This window comes from Alexandromys fortis, unplaced genomic scaffold (genome assembly GCF_014885135.2).
Source record: "Alexandromys fortis isolate MF-2015 unplaced genomic scaffold, M_Fortis_MF-2015_v1.1 scaffold_48, whole genome shotgun sequence".
Taxonomy (NCBI): Eukaryota; Metazoa; Chordata; class Mammalia; order Rodentia; family Cricetidae; genus Alexandromys; species Alexandromys fortis.
The window spans coordinates 1,211,872-1,233,426 of NW_026067947.1; the positions used below are offsets into that span (position 1 = coordinate 1,211,872).

At 45.0% G+C, this 21,555-nt stretch overlaps 1 protein-coding gene across 4 annotated transcripts in view; it reads right to left on the minus strand.

Moving 5' to 3' along the window:
- Positions 1-21,555, minus strand: part of Frmd4b (FERM domain containing 4B) — a 316,542-nt gene that overhangs the window by 43,224 nt on the left and 251,763 nt on the right. For all 4 annotated transcript variants that reach the window (XM_050149327.1, XM_050149324.1, XM_050149326.1 and 1 more), the window contains one exon: positions 279-362. In XM_050149327.1, coding sequence (XP_050005284.1) covers positions 279-362 — 84 coding nt within the window. The remainder of the gene's footprint in view (positions 1-278; positions 363-21,555) is intronic.

Genomic DNA, 21,555 nt, shown 5'->3' on the forward strand with positions numbered 1-21,555 from the left:
CTTTTGTATCTGAAGTTATCAAAATAGAATGTTTTATTATCTTTATATTTGTGTGTGTGTGTGTGCAAAGGAAGGGCACCTTCACAGTTTGGGGACTGAATCCACGGAGACTACATTTACAAGGAATACAAGTAATTTGGAAGAAAACAGTGATTCTCTTCGATTATCTGCCAAGTACCCAGTGCTCAGTGGAGGCCACGCCCACAGCTCGGGACTGTCCTGGCTTTACCAGTGCTCAATGGGGGCCATGACCATAGCCCAGGGCTGTCCTGGCTTACCAGTAAGCGAGTGATGGATGTTCCTGAAGGGTTTTAGTTGGGAAGACTGGCAGTGTCTTCAAGTCTTTCCTGGCATTCTCATCACTAGGAAGAAACACAGTACAGTAATATCAGACAGTCACCTGAAAAGACATCCCGTCAGGGTCTCCCGATGAAGACGCCCAAATAGTTACTATAGGACCTTGGTCTCTGTCATTCACTAGAGGCCGCCCCCAAATGAGACAACCACATCTACTTTCAAGCCTCTAATGCTTTCTGTGAGCATCAATTTCATTATATAGGATGACTGGGATTGTACATATTTCATATTCTACTTTTGCACTGTATTCTTCATATTCCATTGTGTACTTTTCCATGTTCTGGTAGCATCACCCTAATCCACTCTAGCAGCTCCTAATGTTCAGTGTGTTGGAATGCCAATCACCATTGACCCACTCACACACAGAATGTCTACAGGCTCTTCACTCTGGGCATCCCACAACCAAAAGGTTTACAATACATGCGGTCACTTTTCTGCTGTTTCCCCACCACCTTGAAGTACAGTGAACCAAGCCAAGCAACTTTGGAAAGCTAGTGTCTGCAGAAATCTCGGGACTCTAAGAGGATGGGGAAACATGGTTCTGATGAACCCAGAGGGACCCCTCCCATCACCCACAGTGAATTAAACAGTCTATAAAGTTGACAAAGTCTATATAAAATGGACATATCCGAGTGGTCAAGAGAAAGGTGTGGTCTTTGTGGAGAATGTGGAATATGAGCTAGTGAGAGCTGGTCACATGCTATATGAGAGAACAGATTCTGTAGCTTCCATTGAGTATTCAAGGAAGGAGCAAAGATGGTTCTAGAAGGTCTATTAGCTCCTTGGAAACATTCATGAAAAGCTGGCTCACAACCCCCAGAACCCCAGTGTTCCCCACCCAGAATCACACTAACGCTTCCTTTCCCCAACTCCCATATCTTCCTCTCTTCCTACCAGCCAGACTTTGCTGAAAGACTAAATTTAACTGGGCACCATGCAGGACATTTAGGGACATTATTTTTCTCATGTTAGGCTGGATGTCAATTTTCTCATGCAGAAGACACTATTATTCCGCATGGTTTCCTAGTAAAGCTGTGAGGCTTAGGGACACTGACTCACTTGCTAACTGTTCATGCCTACTGTGTAGAGGAGACATGCCTTAGAAGCCAGTCTGTTTGTCTCTGAAGACCAGGTTCTTAAATGCTGTGTGTTCTAACCCTGATTCCCAAGGTACTGTCTTAGACTGTCCTAGACTGCTGAGTGAGTATTCTCTATCCCTCAAGGTCACAACCCCTCACACCCTGTGAGGCCGATCTTGTTTGTCAACTTGGGACAGACACACATCTGGGTGTGTTTATCAGAAGATTTCCAGGAAGGTTTAACCAAGGAGCCAAAGCCAAAGTTCTGAATGTGGGTGGCACCATCCCACGGGCTGAGGTCCTGGACTGATAAAGGGGGAAAAGCCAACTGATCACCATCTTTACCTCTCTTTGCTTCCTGACTATGGATACAACGCAGCCAGCTGCCTCACACTGTAATGGCTTCGCTGTCCATGACCTCCCTCCATGATGGACTGCATCCTCAAACTGCAGGGCAAAATTAACCTTTCCTCCCTTAAGTTAGTTCTTGTCTGCTATTTGGTCACAGCGATGAAATAGATAACTAACACACACGCTTACACACACACACACACACACACACACACACACACATAGGTGCAAAGGAAAACAGTGGGCACATACACAGGTGCAGAGGTAAACAGTGAATACACACACACAGAGATGCAAAGGAAAACACTGGAAACACACAAATACACACACACACATACACACACATGCACACAGGTACACAGGAAAACACTAGCAAGTTTTAAAACTTGTCACTTAGGAATTTTCACGTTAGCTTCTGTATTGGTAACTTCTCTGTAGCTGTGATAAACACCATGGCCAAGGCAACCTATAGAAGGGAGGGTTTACTTTGAGCTCATGGTTCCAGAGGCATAAAAGTCCACCACCAGGATGTCAGGGAAGCACGGTAGCAAGCAGCAGATGTGGCCACTGAAGCAGAAGCAGAGTGCTCACATCTGGAACTGAATGCAGGAAGCAGAGAGCGAATACAAAACGACGAGAGTCTTTTGAAACGTCGATGCTCTTCCTCAGTGACATACTTCCTCCAGTACGTCCTGAGCCACACCTCCTAAGACTCTTCAAACAGCCAACTGGGGACCCAGTATGCAAACGCCTGGACTATGGGGGACATCCCATCAAAACCACCACACTTCCATGATAATGAAGCATGGGAACCTCCTGGTGGAGGACCATGATCTGGACCCAGACTGGACCTAGGGTGAAGGTCCTAAACCAGTCATCCGGCCCTCACAGGCCAAGTGCACACCATATTATGGTAGGAATCCAAAAGACAAAGAGAAAAGGAAAACAACAGCAAACTGGGGATCACAGCATGGGCTCCATTCAGTCTGTGTCACCTACACCTACCAGTCAGTATTAGATATAGCTCGCTAGCTCGATTACTTAGTCTAAACGCTTCCTCTTTGTTCTGGTTTTATCTGTTCTGGAGATTTCTACAGAGATAATGAATTTTCCAAAGATGGCTGACTTGGCCCATTGCATTTTTGAGGGCGATAAGGAAATAAGAGAAGAGTGACAGCTACGCCTATGCAGCCATTTCTTTGCAGATGTCTACGCTGAAGAACTGACAGGAACGTCTATGCAGCCATTTCTTTGCAGATGTCTACGCGGAAGAACGAAGCAGGCTCCACACACCCTTCGTGTGTGTCGTACTAAGAAGAGGGTTGCGGCCTACCTGCAGGTAAAAGATTCAGCTTTCTTAATCACAACAGGAAACAAAAAGTCACTTGGCTCCTGTTCTTAAGCAAGAATGGTTCTCTCCACTCACTTGGAATCCGAGCGGCAGGACTTAATCAGACTGACAACCTTGGGAAACTGGTTTGTGCTTCCAGAAAAATCAAAATATACTACAGTCCAACTTATTCATATTAAAGGCCAACTGTCAACTCCAAAGACTAACTTTTTTTAAAAAAATAATTTCAGGCTCTGTCCTTCAAAGCCCTTTGACACACATAATCTTTCTGTCTGTCTGTCTGTCTGTCTCTCTCTGTGGTGATTTTGGAGACTAGGGTATTGCTCTATAGCCTAGGTGGGCCTCAAGTCCATGATCCTCCAGTCTCTGACTCGAATACTGTGATATCAGGTGGGAGCCACCACACTGGGATAAAACCGTGCTTTCTGCTATTCCTCATTGCCAGCAACCCATGTATATTGCCGAATTCCAGATCCAAGTGAACCACGAGGCAAGTTCCAACAACCCATGTTCCAAGGTCAGCATCTAGGAAAGCTTTGTTTTACAGTTAATTCTGTGGCAATGAGACTTCAGTAGATTGAAAGTTATTGTTTCTCATACATTTGCTTATTCATTTGACAATAAGCATAAGATGCATGCCTAACACGGAGACTTTCACATGATGCATTGACTTCAAAGTTGTGAAAATGCATGGGGCTGAAGAGGCGGCTCAGTGGGTAAGAGCACTTGTTCCTGCAGAGGACCTGGGGTGGGTTTGCAGCACCCACATGGGGGGGGGGCTCATAGATATCCATTAGTTTTAGTTATAGGAAATCTGACACCATTTTCTGAATTTTGAAGACAGTGGGCACTGCACGCATGTGATGCACATGCGTACAATCAGGCAAAACACTATACACATAAAATAAACAAATGATTTCAAAAACATTATAAAAATGCAGTCAAGACAAAAGAGGAAAGAGAGGGGGGGAAAGCAAAAGGGCCACTGTATCCACTATTCTGTCCAACAAGTTTACTAATGAGTAAGTGCTAACTGACGCTCAAAGCTCTGGCTCTGTAAGATGGTTTTGATTCTATGTTCCCTGCTAAAGGCAAGCATTTTAAACGTGAGATTTTTCTAGCACTTAAGCCATCAATGAATGACTGCCAAACACAAGTTCACTCTGTATCTAGCACCTACACAGAGAAACAGCTATGTGTTCAAATGACAAATACTGCCTTGTGTTAGAATTTTCAAAGATGAATTTTGGTCTTGAAGATGTCATTCTGCTATTATTTCTCAAGAACAATTTTTCATTCTAGATAACCAGGACCTATCCCAGTCATAATATGTGATATTTATACTATCCTCCTTCATTGTAAAACATGGGTGTTATTTGTCTAGAAATGCTGATGGAATAAATCAATACATTTCCAAAGGTTAATTGCGAGCTATTATTCTAAACAATGACTATTTGCCTATGAAGAGCCTTCTTCTGTACTAATCAACCACTGAGGAACAACCAATACAGACACATGAACAGGAAAGCCCCATGGGGATTACTTCAAGAAGGTCCAACTAGTTTAACGAGAAGTCAGCAGGAGCTGGAAAGATGGTCCGTCCATTAGGAACACACACCCCTCTGGCAGAGGGCCTGAGTTTGCATCCCAGCATCCCTCTTGGGTAGCTCACAACTGTCTATAACTCCAGCTCCAGGGGACCCAACACCCTCTTCTGAACTCCACAAACACCAGAGCTCATGAACTCACATGTGCATAGCCCACACAGACAAATAGATAAACACGTAAGTAGAAATATAATGTAACTTTTTTTTTTTTTAAAGAGAGGAGTTGTCCACAAACAGAGGCTTTGTATCCATGGACTCCACCAATTACAGATTGAAAATATTAAAAACTGAGTCTGTGCCAAACACAGACTGACTTTTACCTGTCGTTATGGTATGAACAATACAACCATGACCTACATAGCATTTTCATTATAGGAAGCACAATTCATTGAGACATGATCCAAAAAAAATGTGTGTGTTACATGCAAATACTAGACTACTTTATACGAGAGACTCGAGACTCGAGCGTCTCCATTTTAGTCGAAAGGAAGGGGAGGCCTTGGCACCTCGTGGACAGCCATATACTGCTCTGCTTCAGGAGCAAAGCAGAGATGGATCATGGGGGTGGAGGGTGGAGGCCATCAAGGCGGTGACTTTATATCTATGGTGCTGCTGTAAAAGAGCATACGTGACACTACGCACTTGTCAGGACCTGTAGAACTATATTACACCTGTCTATGGACTTTATAACAAAGGCACCATGCTACTGCAAGATATTACTGTTAGGAGAAGTCATGGGTGGGAAGGAGATGAGGTATGTGGGAACCCTGCATGTATTGTTCAAACGTCCTTTAAGTTTAAAAAGAAGAAGGGGATCTAAGAGATTTCCTTAGATTAGTGGTTTTCTTTTCTTTTCATTCCCTCCTCCCCATTTTTTTCCAAGATAGGGTTTATCTATGCAGCTCTGGCTGTCCTGAAACTTGCTCTGTAGACCAGGCTGGCCACGGACTCAGAGATCCGCCTACCTCTGCCTCTCAGGTTCTGGGTTATAAGGCTTGCACCATCATACCTGGGCTAGAACAGTGGTTTTCAACATGGGTGATTTTGCCCTTGAGGAGATGAGCACATAGCAGCCTTCTTAATGGTCACAATTGAGGAAGGAGTTGTTCTTGGCATGTTCTGGAAAGAGGCCAGAATACTTTCCTATAGGGCACAATATAGCCCCCAACTGCAAAGAACTGCCTCCTTCCATTGTTGATAGAGCCAGGCTTAAAGCCTGAATTAGAACATTACAAAGAATCTGAGGTTGCTTGGTGCATAGCTCAGGGACAGAGTACCTACCTAGTGTGTATGAGGTCACTGGGATCCCTAGAAAACAACCCTCCTCCCAAAAGTCTGGGTGTGTGGCCATGCCTTCAATGGGAGCTAGTGATATGAGGATCCACAGTTTAGTCTAGAGTGAGTTCAAGGCCAGCCTGGGCTATATATAAGATGCTGCCTCAAAACAACATGAAACAAAACAAGCAGCAACAGCAAAAGAAACCAACAAATGAAGCAAAGAAGAGGAGGAAGAGGAGGAGGAGGAAAAGAAAGAGGAGGAAGAGGAAGAGGCTGCCACCACAGGTTTCAGGCTTGGTGACACATGCCGGTAATCCTGGCCCTAGGAAGGCTGAAACTGAGGAGGTGCCCATGTTTGAGACAAGCCTAAATTACATAGCAATTTCCAGATCGGGCCAGCCTAGGCCTAACATAAGACCTAATCTTAAATAATAAAACACAGGAAGGAAAAAGATTCTGAGCCTTCTATCCTACTGCATTTTGAAGCGTATCTTTAACAAAGGCTTTATTTTCTCACGTCCCTTCCAACTATAAACACTGGAGCTCTTAAGTACAAATGGGTTATGTGAGCCACATAAGGAGACAGGTATTGGATGTTGCCTGCCAATTGTGTTTAAAAACAAACAGGTAAGCAAACAAACAACAAACAAAAAAGTCCAACTCTGCAGAGTTTTATGCAAAATATCTGAATTTAACTCAACAACTGTTCTTCATATCAAACACACCAGAAGACTCTTATTGTTAATCTGCATTCTCTCACTGGAACTCTGAGCACGCGCGCGCGTGCACGTGTGTGTGTGTGTGTGTGTGTGTGTGTGTGTGTGGTCTCTGCTTAATTTGGCTTCCAATTTCAGATAATTAATCTCCAGTGTAAATTGTTAGTAGTGCACCCGAAAGACCTCCCTTTACCAGGTTCAGATCTGGTGTGCTGTGCAGAACACTCTGTAACCACGTGACCCCACTTTCCTACATAAACTTCCTTAACGCAGGACACTTCCAGAGAGTCGTCACTGATACAGAGGCACACGGGGCTTAGACATTTAACATTAACAACAACAACAAAGCCCATGGAAGAATCAAAGGAGGACCAAGGCAGACAGCCTGGCGGATAAATGAGGTCAGCCCTCCAACAACGGGCAGCAAAGGAGAAATCCAAATGGCCTGTGGGTAGAAGAAAAATATTCAACAACTTCAGAATTCTGGGAGAAAGCATCTTCAGTGAGCTCCTGATAGACACCAGACAATCAGACTTTTGAAACTCTGATTTTATCTAAATTATCCCTAGATAAACATCAATGAGAGGTCTGATTCAGGCTGCTGGGAAGGTCAATCAATAAGACTGCTTGGAAATTTGTATACCTAGATACACACACTTGAGTGAGTTTACAACAGCACTGCTTACAGTAAGACAAAAGAAAGGAAGAACGAAAGAAAAGGAAGAAATCAGTACAAATATCCAATAATATGGCTGAGAAAGTAATTCAGTACAATGCTGCCTAGCACGTGAACCCTCGGTTTGATTGTTGACACTGCATAAAGTGGGGGTGACAGCACATGCCTGTAGCCCTAGCATGCTAGTGGCAGAAGCGAGGAGCGTCAAAAGTTCAAAGTCACCCCACTTATACAATAAGTTCCCAGCCAGCCAGGAAATATGAGACCCTGTCTCAAAAAAAAAAAAAAAAAAAAAAAAAAAAAAAAAAAAACAAAAAAAAAAAAAAAAAAAAAAAAAAAAAAAAAAACCAAAAAAAACAGCAACAAAAGAAAAACAAACAAAACAAAATGAACAACCCCCTCCCCAACATCTCCTGATAGCAGACATGAGGAAGTTGCTGTTTACTCATGTAGTTGGATAGCATACAGCAAAGGAAATAGACTTTAGCCACATACAACATGGACGAATCTGAGTGATAGTGGCCAAACATCCCAGCCTGGAACTGTGATGAAATCCTGTAATCCTGGCACTTGAGAGGTTGTCACAGGAGGATTCCAAGTTCAAGGCCAGCCTGGACTATATGCTAAGAACTTGCCTCAAAAAAAGCTACAATTCCATATATAGAGGTCCAAAGCAAGCAAAATGAAGTCAGACAGACTGTGAACGACTCCGAGAACAGACACGACATTGTATTGGCGTGGGGTGGGGGAGGGTGTGAGGCACAATGGTGGTACAGGAGAGAGTCCCAAGGGCTGTGCTTTTGTAGATGTGCAATTTCTTTTTTTTTAAAGTATTTATTTATTTATTTATTTATTTATTTATTTATTATGTATACAATATTCTGTCTGTATCCTGCAGGCCAGAAGAGGGCACCAGACCTCATTACAGATGGTTGTGAGCCACCATGTGGTTGCTGGGAATTGAACTCAGGACGTTTGGAAGAGCAGGCAGTGTTCTTAACCGCTGAGCCATCTCTCCAGCCCCGTAGATGTGCAATTTCTAATTTGTTCTATATACAGCCTGTGCATTTTACATGCTTTTCAGTGTAACAACTCACAACAAATCCTATCACACATGACCGGGGAAATGGATAAAGGGATGCTAATGGATGAGCTACCAATTATAACAGGAGTGCCGAGTGCCGTGATACTAAAGTCTGAGGGGGACCCCATAGAACAAGAAGTGAACCCAGCAATGGAACCTTACTCCAGAGGGTTAATTCTGATCGTGTTCAGAATTTAGGACCAAACAGGCTTTCACATTTGAGTGCACCACAGTGGCTGGGTGACGGTTTGCTCACCCTCCTGGGGACTTTGCCTGGGAGCCTGGAACCCAGTGAAGTCCTGGTGCTAGCTAGGGCTGGCTTCGGAGCAGAAGGCCCCTCCCTATGGCTGTCTGGGCAGCACTGTTTATATGAACCTGGATCAACCTCTGAGTGCAGATAGAGGGCTCCAGAGCAGCTGGGGAGGTGCAGAGACCTCCTGGGGATGTCTCTGCCTTTCCCCGGCAATAAATCCACTCACCCCGGCTCGACATTCCTGACCCTGAGGGCGATGGATATGTGATTACAAAGATACACTTGACTTGTCATGGGGCACTGCTTTCTCAAGGTGCCAGGCAGACAGAAAGCCCAAAAGAGCTACACTCCTTGCTTCTCAGTGACCACACCAACAGGCTTTCCTCTGTCGTTTCGTTTCAGGGGAGTTGGAAGAATGGACTCGCAGGGCAATAAGATGGCTCAGCAGCAAAGGGGCGTGCTGCTGAGACCGATGATCTGAGCCAGATGCCTGAACCTATATGGTGGAGACCCTCCCCCCCCAGAAGTGGTCCTCTGACCGCCACAGTTGTAACATGGCACGTGTGTACTATGCACCCACATACATAAAATTAAGAAAATGTGATAAGGACAGGCTTGCATTTTATCTGGTTACCCAGTCTGAGCCCTACCCTTAGGCATTCCGGCATTCTCTTCCTATATCCTGAGGGAGCTATCCTGACTCTCCACGGAAGACATTCCTCACGTAATGATCTCTCTGCTGAGTCCCAGCTTCTTTCCCCGAGTTGTATGAGTTGTATGTTTTTCCTTATTGACCCAGAAAGCCCCGCTGAAATGTGACAACCCCAATCTTTGTTGAGGAAGCCACATGACTGGGAAAACTAAAGCCACCCTCTTGTATGCACTGAAGTATGTGTGTGGTGTGTGGGAAAGCCACCCCAGCAACTGTGAGCACCTGCTTGTGGCAAACTGTAAACTCACTGGCAGTGATTATCAGCCACCTGCCAGCAAACGCTGGCGAGGAAGGGAGTGCCGGCAATTAACAAACTGCACTTGATAGCACACAACAATCCTTGCCGTTTGTGCTCAGTGTGGGGGAAACCCTGGGTTTCTAGGGCAGTCGAAAGAAAACAAAACAGGGCTGGGCATGCAGCTCATTTGGTAGAGTGCTTGCCTAACATGCGTGAAGTCCAAGGTTCAGTCTCTAGCTTGGTACAAACCAGGTGTGGAGGCCCACAATAGAAACAGGAGGGGCTGAAGTTCAAGGTCATCCTAAGTGGTGTAGTCAAAGAAGCCATCCCAGGACACGTGAGACCCTGTGCTCCACAGATAAAATCAAATAGAAAACAAAGTCCAGGCCCCACATTTTACTTTGTTTATCCGTACTCAGCACTTGAAACTCAAAGGCAAGGTGCATGAAAAGGTCCAAGTTTAAATTCAAGGACCGGGTAGAAATGTCTGCAGAAACTTCATGTAACAAAGCAATAACTCTTTCAAAGTTAATCTGAGGGGCTAGTGAGATGGCTCTGGGGTTTTGGAGGATTCCTGCTCTTCTAGAAAATCAGAGTTTAGTTCCCAGCATCCACGCTGAGTGGTTCATGACCACTTGTAACTGAAGCTCGAGGGGATTCAGCCCCCTCTTCTGGATCCTGTGCACACACCCACACACACATATGAACATACACTAGGACAAATATACATAAATAAAAACAATGAATCCTTTAAAAAATTAACTTGAGAATTAACTTCTTTTGACACTGATACCTAAACATAATTCAAAATGTATGTGTAGATACAAAAAAACCTCAAAACAAAAAATCTACAGTTAAATTAACAGATTGAGCTTGATATGAGGACAGATGCCTAGAATCCCAGAACTTGGGAGCCTGAGACAGGAGCTGAAATTCTAAGCTAGCATGAGGTAGACTAAAGGAAAAGACAACACACACACACACACACACACACACACACACACACACAGTATGCAAACACTCTAGTCTGAGGCCTGTTATCTATGCAGGCCTCCGAGAATGGAGCGTCCTCCACCTGGGAATTTTAGTTAATTCTGTGTTCCACACAAAGACATACCACTGGGGAATGAATGCCTGCCAGGCCTTGGCGTGGCCTTGAAGAGGATCTGGTAAGGGGTCCCCTTCTTCTCTGTATGCACTAAAACCCTATGCAACCCCTCCAGGTTCCACAGCTCATGAAGGAACGGGAGAGGTTTAATAAGCCTGAAAGTCAGCAAAATATACTTTCATGTCTGGCAAACAGGTGCAGCAGGGGTCAATCCATACCCTGTCCAAGCTGGCTCCAGTGTTCAAGGATAGCACCTCACCTAAGTGATGAGATTATTACAAGGACCTCGATTACTACTTAGAAACACAGCTCCCTCAACTGGTTGGCAGGCATGGATGACCACCTGGGGGTTAAGCACTAAAGGGTACACTCCTGTTTCCTATTGGGCAGACAGAATGCTGCCCCTCGTATAAAATCTTGTTTCCTGGGTGAGGATGCAGCTCAGTGTCAGTGGGCTTGTTAGCAAGTATGGGGCCTTGGGCTTGATTCCCAACCCTGCAAGATAAATAAATAAATAAATTCTCGTTTCTTTCAGTAATCTGTGGAATTTGGCCTTCAGTAGTAAATTTAGCTTAGTACCCCGCTTCACTTCTCCTCTCTCTCTCTCTCTCTCTCTCTCTCTCTCTCTCTCTCTCTCTGTCTGTCTCTGTCTCTCTTTCTCTCTTCTCCTCTCTCCCTCTCCTTCTCTTTCTTAGCTAAGGTGTCATATATCTCAGGCTGGCACTGATTGGCTAGGATGACCTTGAACTTCTGACCTGAAAGTCTCCGCTGACGTCCTCCCATTCCTAGCGTGACAGGAATCAAGCCCCTGATTTCACAGATGCTAGGCAAGCTCTCTACCGACTGAACCACGTCCCCGGACCTACTCAGGTATATCCATTTACTAATTCCTAGAGAAAACGGTAGTAAAGGTGCCAAGCACACAACACACATGATCTCTAACACAAGGCAAACTCACAAGTTTTTGTTTTGGCACGATGCGGAAATGTAATTTCGATGTTCAGTGTTGACCTACATGGCTATGTCTGATTCTCTCTCATGCTCCCAGGCAGCAGTGACAAGTTGTGTGTCCTAGTCAGCTATGAAGCCTACGTAGTAAACAACCTGTGCTGGGTTGCTAACTTATGATACTCAGAAGGGTGGATGTACTAAATGCAATTACAAATGGGCATAGTGGTAGGCTCCTGTAATACCAGTACTCTGGAGGCTGAGGCAGGAGGATTGTGAGATCAAGACCAACCTGAGCTAGGTAGTGAGATCCTGTCCCAGAAAAACAAAAACAAACATTTTTAGAAGTATTTTTTATTTTAGATTTTGATATTTTTATTTTACATGCATGAGTATTTTGTCTGTCTGCACTATGTGCTTGCCTGGTGACTGAGAAATCCATGAAAGGATTTGGGATCCCCTGGTATTAGAGTTATAGATGGTTGTAAACTACTTCATGGTTGCTGGGAGCCAAACTTGCCCCTCTGCAAGAACAGAAAGTGGCCTTGACCCGAGCTCTCTCTCCAGCCCAGATTTGTATTTTTAACTGAAAGTAGTTTTCTCGCGACATAACTCCGTGGTCAGCCAAAAAGCATCTCTGACCTGTCATATTTTCAGGTTCTAGGTATGTAGACATGGCTTAGTTGGTAGAATGCTTGCTGCTGCGCATGCACGAAGCCCTGGGTTCCATCCCCAACACTGCGTGAATCAGGTGTGGTACACACCTGTAATCACAACACTTTGGCGACAGAGACAGGATAATCAAAAGTTCAAAGATGTTTTGGCTACCTGACAAGTCAGAGCCCAAGCTGGACTACATGAGTCCCTGTCTCAGGTTCTCAGGTTCCATTCAAGACCCGCTCAATCACAAAGGAAGGCAATCTGCACCTATCGAGTGGATTAGGGACGGGTGCAACGTTATAAACACAACACAAAACAGATATGGGCAGTGGCAGGGAACATCTATCTGAAGGGAGAGGAATGGCCAGGAGGGTTGACCCAGCCTTTTGGGTGCCCACCACAGGAGGGCAGTTTCAGAAGCTCTGGGTGACCTAGCAGGGACACAGGATGAGGCATCACTCAATCTCCTCAGGTAGTCCTAGAGGATAACAGCCCATAGTCTGGGGTGCCAAAGCTCAGATCAAACCCTTGTTCTGCAGTCATGACATAAACATTATCATCCCCACTTCACAGATAGGAAAACTGAAACTTAAGAGGTGAAATAACCTAAACTGACAATAAGGATAATGTAGCTGTAATTCCACGCATGTGCTTTTGTTGCCGGAGGTCCTTCCGCTCCTCCAGCCTATAGCTGCTGAGATACCAGCCCATTGGGGCATGGTCTCTCTCCCTTTAAAAAAGCCGCTACTGCCCTTCTCTCTCTGTTTCCGGCGCAGAGGGCTGTTGTCTGGGACGGTTATCTGTAAGTTTTTTCCCCTTTAAATAAATACCACCCTATTAATCATAATTCCAAACTGGTGTGGCATTGTTTGTGACTTACGCCTTCATGCTTTAGCCACTTGGGGTTACCTCTCCCAGGGTCCTCAAGGAGGGCAAGGAAAATAAGGAAGGGACAGATGGGCAAGGGGAAGACAGACCTTTTTTAGCAATATGCTTTGGATTTCCTTATTCTGGTGGTCTTAGATTAATTCCCTCAGAATGTGTGCTCCTTGGGTGGTGACAACCCACTTTTAAAACTAGATTATACAGGATTAATTTAAACTGGATTAACTGCATGAAACAGTTGCGTATAGATAATAAGACTTAACGCGCTACCTTCTATCCCTCAGTATTTCTTGAACCGACTCAAACTAAACTACAGACTGCATGTCTTTTAGTATCAAGACACACCAAGTCCAGTCAAATTTTGCCCTTTTTCTAGGGGAAGGGGCAGGATCTCATGAAACCCAGGCTAGCCTTGAACCTGCTATGTAGCCTTGATCCTCCGGCCTCCAGCTCCCAAATCTCCAGGATTACATGCATGTATACTTATGCCCAGCTTCAAATTAGGGTTTTTTTTTTTTTTGAAAAAATGTTTTAAATACGTGACAAAGTCAGGTCATGGCTATTTTCAATGCAATCTTAGAACAGAGTGTGTGCTCAGCCAGGAAGCCCGACTTCTCCCTGAAGCTCATCAGACCACACAAGGAATCCCTGATGCCCAGTTTTCACACTGACACACACCAAAAGTGCTCGTGGTAGCGGTCCTACACCAGTGACCTATCTGGAAACTAAGCCTGGGATAGGATGAAAACTGTAGGAAGCAAGTTTGTTCGAGGTCAGTTCTGTACAAGGACAACTATCTGTGTAGCCAAGGATGACCTTGAACTTCTCAACTTCTTGTCTCTACCTCCCACGTACTAGGATTATAGACTTATGCCACCTAGTTTATGGGGGGGGAAGAACCCAGAGCCTCAAGGATGCTAGGCCATCATTCCACCAACTAAGCTATATCCCCAGCCTAAAATTATAGGACCATTCCTTTCCTCTCACCCCAACCAGGGGCAGAACCCAGGCAGCTGTGCACTGTAGGCTCAACTATAACACTAAGCTACATTCCCAGATCCTAAGGCCATTTTGTTCATTTGGTCTTTCAGACAGGATCTCTCCACATAGCCCTGGCTGTCCTGGAACTCACTATACAGACTAGGCCAGCCTTGAACTCAGAGATCTGTCTGCCTCTGCCTTCCTAGTGCTAGGATCAAAGATGTATGCCACTGCACCTGGCACCATTTAGATTATTTACGGTAACCAATTTAGAAACAGTGCTTACAGATTTGAGTCGATTTTGTAACAGCTAAAATAACACACAACCTTCATCTTCTACCTGTATGGGCCCAAGATGTCAAGAGCCCAATACGGCAGGTAAGTGAACTCACTGGTTCCGGGTCCTGAGCTGACAGATGGGAAGAGGCCCAGCCAGTTTGAAGGTTTACCAAGGCCGGGTGGGAACTAGCAACAGGTTCAAGAGACCTTAGAGTTTGATCTTGGAGACCTGGAGCTCAGCCACCAGGGGAGAAGAGGAGTAGGGAGTTCTAAGGAGGGGAAGATGAGGCAGGGAGGGGCTGGGGAAAGTCCAGTGACAGGACAGATGGAGTTCCGCCTACCCTCCTAAGCCACAGAGTCTTATTGTCCTTGGAGTTCCCCCACCCCATCTAATCACTTCTGGGCCGTGTGTGAAGCCAACTCAGCTTGCAGCTATCTGCAGAGTACAAAGCAAGAAAGAATTTAGCAGGATGTGTGCACCTCTGCTGAAGTTAGGCCCCCTTTCATCTCCATGAGAAAAACGGCTTCCTGGGGTTTCAGGTGGGAGCATTCCTTCTTAGGCTGCTTCTGGTCTCCAGCTTCCTAGGATCTCTCATCCCTGCCTCCACAGAACAATTAAGAGGGGGAATCCAATGACTGACTTCCAAGAATCCCAGCCCTGGGTACTCACTTCCTCGAGGAAGGCTCAGCATTGTGTTTCTATGAATTTCTGTTGTCTTCATGTCAACTCAAGGTGCAGGTAGGTGTTGTTTCTAATTTGCTGGTAATAAACTGAGGCTCGAGGTGCACTCCTGTATCCCCATGTTCTCCCAGTGTAGACTCAAACACAACTAAGGGAGACCTTGAGAAAAGACCAAAAGACCAAGCACCTGTTATTTGCACCAACAAGGTTTGGGATTTAGAACTGGCTTTGGGACTGGGGATGAGGCTCAGGTGGTGCAGTGCTTGCCTCGTAACATAATTGGGGTTTCTGCGGCTATGAAGAGACTCCATGATCGTTTATAAAGGAAAAACATTTCATTAGGGCTAGCTTACAGTTAGAAACTTAGTCCATTATCATCATGGCAGGAAGCATGGTGGCAGGAAGACAGTCATGGTGCTGGAGAGGAAGCTGGGAGTTCTACGTGGGCAGGCAACAGGAAGAAAGAGCAGCATGGGGCCTGGCTTGAGCTTCTAAAACCTCAAAGTCCACCCCCAGTGACACACTTCCTCTAACACCTTCTCCAAGAAGGCCATACCTCCTAAGAGTGCCACTCCCTATGGGCCTATGGGGGCTACTCTTATTCAAACCATTGCACCTAGCATACACCAAGTCCTGGCTTGGATCCCCTGTACTTCTTCTTCTTCTTCTTTTTTTTTAAAGATTTATTTATTTATTATGTATACAACCTTCTGCCTCCATGTATGCCCGCACGCCAGAGGAGGGTGCCAGATCTCATTACAGATGGTTGTGAGCCACCATGTGGTTGCTGGGAATTGAACTCAGGACCTTTGGAAGAGCAGCCAGTGCTCTTAACCACTGAGCCATCTCTCCAGCCCTCCCCTGTACTTCTTAAACCTGGTCTCTAGTGATACAGGTCTATATCAAAGGACTCTTGAGGAGGAGGGAAGAAGTCATTGCTCTTAGCTACATAGAAAGTTCCAGGCTAGCTTGGGCACCATGGACCCTGTCTGGAAAACAAAACTTCTGGGCTCTAAAGTTAAGAGTGCTGACTGTTCTTCCAGTGGACCTGGGCTCCTTCCCACCACTCACACGGAGGCTCACACTTGTCTGTAATTCCAGTTTCGGGGGTTGGAGGCACTAGGCACACATGCCGTCTCTCCGGCCTCTGAAGGCACCAGTCTAGGCACACTCCTGGTACACAGACATATGTGTAGGCAAAACACTCCTACACATATACATAAAATAAATTTTAATTAGAAAATACAAAATAAAACAAAATATTGAATTGGATTTGGTTCCAAGTTCCTTGTTCCTAGTTTTGTGATCTTAGATAAATCAACCTTTATAAGTAAAAGTTCCCAAATTATTTTATTATTTTTTTTTTGAGACAAAAGTCTCACTTTGTAGTCCTGGCTACCTGGGAATTCACTATGTAGATCAGGCTGGCCATTAACTGATAGTAATCCTCCTGTCTCTACCCTTTGAGTACTGGGATTAAGACGTGTGCCACCATGTCCCAGCTTCCAAATTCATTTTAAAAAGAGGCATGGTAACATGTTCATACTGTCTTGAGAAGATTGTAATAGATGTTAGGACAGCACCAGCTTGTGCTCGGAAAATGTCTGCCTTCATTTCCCGTCACAGTGCTCCAAATAAGACTCTACCCAACACTTCTATCATTACATTCAGAGCAGGCTGGGAGGGGAACCTGCATCATTATATTTGTTCTTATTTACATTCATGGAGTTATTTTGTGTCTTTGGGGGTGTGGGCACACCTGCCATGGCAAGGGTGTGGAGGTCAGAGGACAACTTGCAGGAATCGGGTCTCTCCTTCCACTACTTGGGTCCCAGGGATTAAGCTCAGGTTACCTGCTTTATGGCGAGTGCCTTTACCGCTGTGTCATTGACCCGGGGATTATTATTGTCATCGAGGAGAATGTTCAGTAAACCATCGAGTTACAGTTGCCAGAATAGATACTTAGGACAGTCATACTAAAATATTGTTTGTTAGTTTGATGGCATTCCGATTGAACTTGGCCTTCCAGGTTTCTATTTGCTGAATCTGGTAACTCTAAGGGTCTGGAATAAACCACAAGGGGAAAGGAAGTTGAAAGTGACTTGGCACTTCCGTGTTGGAAGCAGCCTGAGAAATGGCGGCATATGAAAGTGTGACCTGGACATTCGTCTTTCAACATCACAGCCACACACTTGCGTTGGTGTCATGCTTTTCCTTTCTCAACCCTCTATCAAAGACTTGTCCCAACACAGGACATCTGTTTCTGTTCTAGAAAGCTCTGTCAGTCAGCTAGACCTCCTTTGTCATGGCATTTCCTTCCATGGCCAAACCTGTAAGGTTGCAGGCTTGACTAGGATCAACTCTCAACTTTTTTTTTTTTAAGTCTAAAGAATTTTGATTAAGAATGAAAAGGTGATGAGAGATTTTTCTAACTATTATCCAGCTTGCTGAGGACTCTTGGCATGTCTGCTTTGAACTGTCAACTCTTAATAGCTGGTAGGAAAAATAAAATCTGTAAGGATTATTTAGGTTGAAAAGCAGGTTAACATAAAAATCTGTAAATATTTTAAATAAAAATATTTTAGAGCTGGGCGGTGGTAGCTCATACCTTTAATCCCAGAACTCAGGAAACAGAGGCAGGAGGATCTCTGTGAGTTCAAGCAAACACTGTCTCAAAAAACTAAAAAAAAGGAAGAAAAAATATTTTAGCTCTCATTGTATTGATAAAAAGCAGGAGAAACCATAGTCAACAGGGTCTTTGGAGAGCTATTTACTTAGTAGTTACAAAACTTCAGTTTGTAAATGAGGAAGTTTCAGAGATTGGCTGCACATGGAGAATGCTGTTAACAGGGCTGACCTATATATATTCTTAAAATCCAGAGCTAGAAAGCGGGTAGGCAGGAGAAGAAGAATCTACACAAGTGCTGTTTTCTCCAAAAGCATAGAAAGTCCAAATCTGGACCCTTCCTACTAGAGAAGTTAGTTTGAGCCTGGAGGCCCTGCCACTTCTTCCTGCCTCACGTGACTCCGCCCATCCAGAGTGCTTCCACAGGTGGATTAGCTGCACAGCAGCACTGCTGGCTGCACAGGGTTACTTTACAGCTCCTGCTATGACTCCATGCTTCCAGAACCACACCGAAAGACATGCAAACACGTCCCGGCAGGAATGCAAGATGCTTTCCTTGCCAGGTCACCCTCAGCTCCAGGGACAGCTTGCCTCTGAGGGGTATAAGTAGTTCGTATCCACCACTCTCTACTGGTATGGAAGACTGACTGGTCCATGTCTGTGACAGCTACTTGTCAACAACACCACACCGAGCTTCACTCCAGGCTCACATAGCTGTCATGAGTGCCCTGGCCTGGTCCACTCTCCTGGAGAGAATCTCAATAGGTCAAGAGAACAGGATTGATCTATTCGGGCCTTCTGTTGGCTTAGCTGCATCTCATCCTTCAGATGTTTAAGGTGTGAGGTACTGTTAGTTTCTGCTGCAGCAGCAGCCTGAGTCTGTCTCCAAAGCAGTTACAGCATCACCAGGTGCCTTTCCACCATCAGCTACGCGCCAAGTGCACCCTTTAAAAGCATCTGCCGGGCACAGCTTGCCCTTTCGTCTCTTATCTCTCTTGCATCTCTTCCTCCTCTTATCTGACTGCCTCTCCCAAGTCCCTACTCTGACATGGCCTTTCACTCTTCTGCTCTCCTCCTTTCCCAGCAAACCTCTTGCACTAACTCTATTGGGCGTGGTGTGTTCGCTGAGTGGTGTACCTTAGCAGGACCCACTATCGTCTTCTTTTTTATTTATCCTTTCAGGTACAGAATACATAAACTATAAAACACAAAGCCCCCGATGTCCCCACAAGACTGTGGTGAGTGACATGAAGCCTACAGCTTCAACACTGCAGGCAGATGTGGCCCTTCCTGGGGAACCCACTGTCTCTGAGCAGACTGAAAACTTGGAGAAAATACGGGAAACTTGGTTTAACTTTTGGTTGCCTAAGCCAGGGTCTCACGTAGCCCGTGCTGGCCTCACATTCGCCATGTAGCCCAGGATGATATTGAACCTCTTATCCTCCTACTGCTATCTCCCAGGAATGCACCAGCAGGCATGTGCCAGGGGTGAGGGTAAGGGGTAGGGGGGTGGGGTGAACACTGGGCTTTGCACGTGTTACCAAAGGGCAACATCTTCAGCCCCTTTGTTTAACTTTAAACCAAAGATCATGAAGAACACATGTGAAGAAACACTCCTGTCTGTGTGGATATACACATATCCATAATGTCTTTTTATGCACCATAATGTCTTATTTAAAAGAGTTTGGAGTGAATATTTACTTTGCACATATGGGTGTTTTGCCTGCACGGATGTCTGTGTACCACATGATGGCAATGTCCATGGAAGTCAGAGAGGGTGTTGGATTCTCTTGGACCTGAGTTACATACAGACTGTTGTTAGCTGGCATTTGGGTGCTGAGACTCGTACCCAGGTCCTCTGGAAGAGCAGCAAGTGCTCGTAACCACTGAGCCCTCTCTCCAGCCACCGTAAGTCTTATTGATTCATTAAAGCCTAGTCCTAGATAAGACAGACGTGCACAATTCCGTCAGTTTCAATGTCAATTCCCATCTTGACTCTGCAAGCAAATTTATGTTACAAGCTTGTGTTTTCTTTGAGACTCAAGAAAACCTGTAACACAGTTGACCCGTCCGGGACTCCAAAGCTCGGTAAGTGGGGCAGCAATAATGCCATTTTTACAGGGCTTCAAGGAAGGCAGAGGGAACAATAAGGCAGCCGCAGCAACCTGCTAATATTGAGTATTACCTACTCAATGCTGAGATAAACTTAGTTTCAGACAGGGAAGCTACCACATCTATCAAGTGATTTCAAACTAAGCAGTTAAATTCCAAAGCTCCTGAGCACCACTAATACCTTTTGACTAATTCGAGCCTTCAGTACAGGCTCCTGACCTTTGGGAGATGTCTGGTTGCCGCTGCTTTCTTCGGCAAGAGCCTGTGGTCACCGCTGTTTACCTTTGAAACCTTAGTTTCTCACTGCATACAAACGCCTTAACCTGGCATTCCTCTGCTTCTCTGCAGCACACGCCTCAGCTTGCTGCTCTCTCTTCTTTTCCCTCCTGTTCCCCACATTATTCTGCCTCCAAACAGGCTTTGCTCAGACTCTTCCTTCAGAGTGCCTTTAAAAATAGCAAGCCCCACCCTTCTTATTTTGCTTCCTGCCAGGGATCCTTCCTGGTAAGTACTTAAGTTCCTTATCATAACCAGTAGGAAACCCTGCTCTCACGATGTTCACTGGGAGTGGAGTGGCGACTTCCATTTGCTTTAAATAGCTGACAGCCTGAATTTCTGAGGGTCCGACCACTGCAAAGATAACAAGTGCTTTGGTAACACAACACAGGCCAATAGAGAATTCCTGAAAGCTGAGCCAGCCAGGTTTTATCACTGAGCCCGCCACAGTGAGTTTGCAAAGCAAAAAGGGGGTTTGTTTGGTTTTGTTTTCAAGATCCTGAAAGCTGAGATACCAAGTAACTAAGTGTTAGGATGCTTCAGTTTGTAAGTGGAATATGGGCGACTTCAATTCTCACTTTGCTGTAGGGATCAGAATAAGGGTATGGTTAACACCTACCTCTAAATGGGAAGGGAACTACCCAATTTGTGGTGGTGTTGTAAACATGCACCTATTTCCCATGGGAAAGGAACTTCTATGGATGCCTGAGAGCAATTAACCAGGTGGGGAAAATGGCTCAAGCATGAATGCCACCAAGTTTGATGACAGTGTGTGAGTTGTGATATCTCCTCATAAAAAATGCAAAAAAAAAGTAAAAAGAAATAAAATTTTTAGTCTAAAAAAAACCCAAACACAAATCATTTCAGTTTCAGGTACACACAGATATTCACCATGGCATTATTTACAGCAGCTGAAATCCAGGCAACAGCTCAAGGTTGTAACAGGGGAATGGTACATATGCCATCAGTTTGTTGGATAGACTAGGCAGATAAGATGGTAATGCCTACAACCTAGCAATGGAGAAGAGGGGGCAGTTGGATCAGAAGGTCAAGGTCATCTATGACTTTACAGTAAGTTTCAGGCAAGCTTAGGCCACATGAGACACTGCCTAAAAACAAAAATACAACCAATAAGCAACAGCCAAATTCCAATGGGATATTAAAGCAATGGCTACAGGAACGGCTCTAGGCATCTCACAAATACGAATTCAATCCCCCTACCAATCTTTGGTGTACTTACAATGATTAGAAGTCCCATTTTACACACCAGCCTTAATCAGACTTAGAGAGGTAAGT